Source organism: Nicotiana sylvestris, chromosome 8, assembly GCF_000393655.2.
Source record: "Nicotiana sylvestris chromosome 8, ASM39365v2, whole genome shotgun sequence".
In the NCBI taxonomy this organism is placed as follows: Eukaryota; Viridiplantae; Streptophyta; class Magnoliopsida; order Solanales; family Solanaceae; genus Nicotiana; species Nicotiana sylvestris.
In genome coordinates, this window is record NC_091064.1 from 65,896,469 (window position 1) to 65,902,871 (window position 6,403).

Consider the following 6,403-nt stretch of genomic DNA (forward strand, 5'->3'; position numbering starts at 1 on the left):
TTTCAAATTCAGTTAATACTTGAAAAAGAATATAAATTTAGATGTATTAAACAGGTTATTGTCTAGTTAGAGAATATAAATTCAGACTTAATAAAATTGTTATATTACAACTGAGTATATAGATATATTCCGATGAATTCTGACTAGTTATGTACATAACTCAGGCACTGTCTATAATAAACTGTCAAAGTAAGGCAACTATATGTATTCATAATCTGTTCACGAAAGTCATTTCAGAATATATTTCTTGACAATGAAAATTTATTACTTGACAATGTCATCATAAGTATTGATAAATCGTTGAAGCACCAATACATGTCAGAGTGTTAACTATTTATTACGTGGCACATTTCTACACGTTCGCTTGTTATATCCTCTCTTCCCACATATGCTACATGAATGTTGATTTTTTGGCTGCAACAATTCACTTAAAGTTTTATCGCGCTTCTTCTTTGGCCTTCCAGGAGGTATTTTCCATTTGGATGGTAGTACAACCTCTTCTGCAACATGTTCTGGTATATTCCAGTCATTTCTGTCCGGTAGCGGGTACATTGGCACATCGTATGTCATTACAATTGTATTTGGTTTGTAATAGTTAGAGCAATATTCTTCTAGCATTAGAAACTTGCTCTTCAATACAGTCCAAGCATGTGGGCATGGCAATTCATCAACTTGGAACCTCCCACAAATATATTTTTTCTCTAACAGGCAGACTGTGTAATTCCTCCCACCATCGTTAACCGTATGTAAGTATTTAGTTGATGGTACCACCTACATTTAAAAATAGAAATATAAGTTTTGAGCACATATAACTGAATTACCAAATGTATAATGCTGAATTACTAACTTACATACAACTGAACTATTAGCATATAGATGAATACATCATATATTTAGACCAGTAGAATATCAAGTGTAATTAGTGCAGAACTTATCAAAAGTCTGTTGTACTTTATGCTACATGAGGCTAACAAAAACATTAGAAGGATACGTCATGACAAGACATATTAAAATTACATATAATACAGCTTTGTTAGTTGTATTCTGATGTATACGAATAGTTTTTGTAGCATGTTTTTAGTTATATTCAGTTGTATTCATATCAGATCTTCGGAAAAATATGTCTTGTATGTGTTTGAATTTTGTTGTATTCATATGTATTAATGGTAATTGTATTTAAAAAATGATTGTATTCAGTTGTATTCATGCTCTGGCTATGATGGCTTGAAAGGTCTACCATACTCTGGCAACTAGAAGAAAGAGAAGATCCGCACGATCTTGTTCTGACTCTTTCTGGAGTACTTGATCTGGAAGTTGGGCGGTGCCCTTCCTCTTCTTCCTTCCTTGCTAAGGCTGCCTTAAGACCGGCAATCTGTTAAAGGGGAAAAACTAAAACTTAAAATCCAAATGCAATTTTTCTGCACTACATCTTTTGAAGAAAAGAATTGTCTTTTTATTATCTACATTGTAGAAGGGAAAAGCAGTTCATGCCTATAAGTTCACTGATAAACAAAAAATATGGCAATTTTGATTCCTTGACGTCAGAACTCTCCTTGTTGACCCGTGCAGTACCAAGCTCTACTGTAAAAATATGGCAGATTTTGTTCGTTGAGTTAAATTAGGAGAATATCATGTGATTTGATTTCCTTCTGTTTTTAACTAGTTTAACCTTCCACATTTTGCTCAAATACGTTATTGTATTCACATTAATGTCGCTTGAATACAGTTAAATACATATCAAACTTAGCTGGAATTTCCTTTTTAACGCCTACATTTTCTATTGTATTAATGAATACAACAGCTTAAATACATAAAATACATTCTATAAAAACATAAAAGGTATCTATAACACGTAATATAGCAAAAGATATCTATAAATGACTAATTAGACCTAAAAGATGGTGCTTTATGAAAAATTCTCTTTTCTATACGAACACAATTTAATAGTTATTCGGCTCAATCAATCACAGTTATTGCTCCTGATCTGATTTTGAGAGAGAAAAAGGGTAACGCTGAAGTTTCAAAATTTTAAAAAGTAGTTAATAGGATTTAATTGTGCACTGGAACCTTCTCTAAAAAAATTCTCTGCCTTCTCTCTAGAAAATTCAGTGAACAGTACTTTCGACATCACTTTTCGGTTCCAAAATCCGGTGGTGGTAACCAACCAACTTGGTGTCAAAAGATACATAATCTCCTTACAAGTAATACCCAATTGGTTTCAACTTCAGATCTATAGTCAATTTTTGTAGATCTTAATTTCAGTTTCACGAGTTACTGTAGCACACAGATTTCTTCATTCAATTTCAACACAGATTGCGTGAAGCAAATTCAAATCACAGTAGTATCGTTTTATTACAAACATACTGCAGCTTTGTCATGTAAGTAAGTGTTAAAGAAATACAACTGTGATGGACACACAGGAAGGTGGCCAGCCACTTTTGGTGGTTGCGCTGCCTACACAACTTCTTCCAAACATTGCACAAACATCAGGGATCACAAATAAGCCGATGGATTACTCCAAATTTCTGAAACCTTGCACTTTAAATGCTGCAATGCAGGAGCAACAGGAAGTTGAGCCAATTGCTATTCGTACACCTACAATATTAAATGGAGAACATGTTATTCAGTTCACAGAAGCAGAAGTAGAAAGGATGGATATCATTGAAGGATTACAATATGCAATAGTTGGTAAATGTTCTTATGGCAGCCCAGAAATTCAACAACTGCGTAAGTTAATACCAATTCAATGCGGAATTAAAGGTGAATGTAACATTGGATTTCTAAGGGATAGACATATTTTGATTAGAATGACATTAAAGCAGGACTATCTTCATTTCTCATCAAAAACTCATTACATAAAGGACAGGGATGGCTATCAATATTAGCTTAGGCCGTTGATTTATGACTCAAATTTTAGAGCAGATGAAGAAGCACCCAAGGCAATGGCTTGGATCTCATTCCCAGGTCTATTGCCAACCTTTTTTGTAAAGGAATGTCTATTTTCTCTAGCTTCAGCAGTAGGTAAACCTTTGCATCTAGACATGGCTACAATTAACAAAACTAGACCTAGTTGTGCTAGGGTGAAGGTACTAGTTGATCTACTTGCAGATTTGCCTAAAAAGGTGAGGATGGACATATTCAACGAATCTAAAGGAACAACAAGAAATGAATGGGTGAGAATTCAATATGACATGCTGCCTAAATATTGCAGACAATGTAAACTTCAAGGGCATGATCAATTTGAATGTTGGAGGATACACCCTGAATTATATGTGGAGAAGGAGAATGATGATCAAGCAGATACAACTAAGAAACAGGACATAAAGAACTTACAGCGTATAAAAATGTTATCTAGTGGAAAGGTCGTGGGTAATGTGATTATTACAGCAAAAGAGCAATGGAAGGAAGTAAAGGACAACAGAGTTAGAATTGTAGTAAATCAAAATACTAGTCGTAGTAATAATGGAATGGAGATATCACCAGCTAAGCAGCTTGAAAACAATAACAATAAAGAGGATACAAGCACTGTAGAGAGACAAGCAGAACCACCTAGCAACAGTGGTAAGGAAGTGGAGGCTATAGACAATGAAGATAATGATCATGTTCATGTAGCTAACAAGTTTGCAATATTACAAGGGCTGGAGGAAGAGGAAGAACCTATTAATCAATTGGCGAAAGTGACAGATAATGCAGCTACAAGCAGTACAACACTTCACAACCATGCATCTACAAAACAAAAACCAAAAAATATGGTCAATAATGAGGGAAAGTTAAATCCTGCAGCACAACTTTTTCATCTTAATTCATCGGGGATTAGCTCGACTAATGGTCTAGTCAATGGAAATGAGGCATCAAAAGCTATAAACGATACTGCACAATGGGTAGAAAGAAGTTTCAAGAATAAAACAGGAGAGGGAATAGTGAAGATCAATAAACCATGCCAGCAAATCCCATCACAAGATACATTAGTGAACAAGGTACCTAATAAAACTCCAAATTCTCAAGCAGAAGGGTCAAAATCAGCTACATTTAAAGAAAGAGTGCAAGGCTGTGGAGGCAGGCTATGGGATACACAAAGGGAATACGATTCAGAGGAGAACGAAGTACCACAAGGAGCACAAGCTGATGAGGAACCAAATGAGAAGGACAAAGAAGAAGATGAGCAAAGTGTAAATGGAGAGCACCAAGCCAATGACAACAATACAACTGAAATTACAGAAATTAGAAACTTTGAAGGAAGAGACCAAGAGGTAAATGATCCTGGAGGAACAAAAGATGATCAAATTCAGATATCACAAGAATACCCACAAGGACACAACACAACAGACAAGGAGAAACAACCAAGACATAAAACAAAAATATTGAATATTACTGTTACAATGGAGAAAAATCAGTTGCAGCTGTTAAAAAGAGGAGAAGAGAAGGCCTTGGTCCCTAAAAGGAATGCATTTGGAGCTACATCAGGAAGTAAGGAAGACAATGAAGAAGGAGAAGAACCTGGTAAGTCAGGATACGACATGGATCAAGAATCAACTACACAACACCTTATGAATGCGGCAAGGCAAGGTGACTTATCACCTACGCAAGTGGAAAAGGCAAAATCAGCAGCAAAAGGCAAGAAGAAGCAACAAAAAGATAATCATGCAGTACCAAAAGCTGGGGTGCACACAAGGAGAATGCTAACTAAATCCAACAATCAGTAATGAATGCTCTCATTTGGAATATAAGGTCAGTCAACACACAGCAAGCCTTTGAAAGGTTGACAAAAATGCACAGGAAAAATCACTATGATTTTATAGGATTAATGGAGCCAAAGCAACAAGCAAAAAAAATGGAAAGGTACAGAAACAAGATAGGACTTGCACAAGCAATTTCAAATGTTTCCAACAAGATCTGGGCATTCATAGATGAAGTATTTGAAGTAACTGTCATGTACAATATGGTGCAACAATTAACACTACGATTGGTTCATACTGAATCGCATGTGGAGTTTGTTCTAACTTTGATATATGCTAAATGTGATGCAATTGAGAGGATAGAATTATGGGATTCATTATATGAAATGACAAGGGATATGAATGCACCATGGCTAGTAGGGGGAGATTTCAATGTAATATAGGACGAAGAAGAGAAGTTTGGGGGGTTACCTGTGTCATTGAATGAAATTGATGATTTTTGACACTGCGTCAACACTTGCAATATCTTCGATCTTGGATTTAAAGGTAGCATATTTACATGGTGGAATGGAAGAGCAGAGGAAGACTGTATATTCAAAAGACTAGACAGATGCTTGGCCAATTCACAATTCCAACAAACATTTCAGGGAATAGAGGTGCAACATTTGTCAAAGACTGGTTCCGATCATAGTCCAATGTATCTGAAGTGTGATACTGAGACTCTACCAATAAAAAAGCCTTTTAAGTTCTTGAATTTTTGGGTGGAACATGAAACTTTTAAAGACGTGGTGAGAGAGAACTGGACAGCTGATTTCAGTGCAAATCCTTTTACTATTCATAATCACAAGTTAAAAAAATTAAAGAAAGCCCTTTCATTGTGGAGTAAGGCTACGTTTGGAAATATTTTCCAAAAGATAGCAAGCATGGAGGAGGTAGTGATGGTTCACGAAGCAGAATTTGAAGCAAATCCTACAGGGATGAACAGGGAAAGGCTACAAAAGGTTCAGGCAGAATTGATCAATTGTCTTGCACTAGAGGAGAAATTTTGGCAACAAAAGGTGGGCATGACTTGGTTCAAGGAAAGGGATATGAATACTAATTTCTTCCACGCACAAGTGAGAGGTAGGAGGAAGAGACTTCAACTTAACAGAATTCAAGATAGTGGAGGAACATGGATTGAAGAAGAAAAAGAAATTGCAGAAGAGGCTATCAGATTTTACGAGGAACAGTTCACAGAAATAGCTTCTCCTTCTTTATTTGAGATCGTAGACCATGTTCCTAATATGATGAACAATGAACAGAATGCAGAATTGATTAAGCAACCAACAAAAGAAGTGGTTAAAGAGGCAGTATTTGGACTTAATAGTGATAGTGCTGGAGGGCCAGATGGTATGACAGACAAGCTATATCATTCTTGTTGGGACATAATAGGGGATGACCTGTTCGACATGGTGAGGACTTTTTTCAATGGTCATGAGCTACCAAAGTGTGTTACACACACAAACCTAGTTCTGATACCAAAGAAAAAAGAAGTTACCACTTTTTCTGATCTAAGACCCATAAGCCTCAGTAATTTTTCAAATAAGGTTATATCGAGGGTCATTCATGAAAGGCTTGTGAAATTTCTCCCAAATCTGATATCGGAGGAACAGTCAGGTTTTGTTAAGGGCAAGAATATAGTAGAAAACATCCTTTTAACTCAGGAGATAGTCACTAACATCAGGCTT

At 36.0% G+C, this 6,403-nt stretch overlaps 2 protein-coding genes across 2 annotated transcripts; one reads left to right on the top strand and one right to left on the bottom strand.

The window, feature by feature from the left end:
• Positions 1–330: 330 nt before the first annotated feature.
• LOC104222440 (uncharacterized) lies at positions 331–2,128 on the bottom strand. The gene is made up of 3 exons (XM_070153969.1): positions 2,120–2,128; positions 1,289–1,372; positions 331–771 (listed from the first exon to the last, which is right to left on the bottom strand). The coding sequence occupies exons 1-3, from the start codon at positions 2,126–2,128 to the stop codon at positions 331–333; spliced, it is 534 nt and encodes a 177-aa protein (XP_070010070.1).
• Positions 2,129–2,942: 814 nt separating this feature from the next.
• LOC138875147 (uncharacterized) lies at positions 2,943–4,703 on the top strand. Its single transcript, XM_070153971.1, has one exon. The coding sequence runs from the start codon at positions 2,943–2,945 to the stop codon at positions 4,701–4,703; it is 1,761 nt and encodes a 586-aa protein (XP_070010072.1).
• The last annotated feature ends 1,700 nt before the right edge of the window (positions 4,704–6,403 follow it).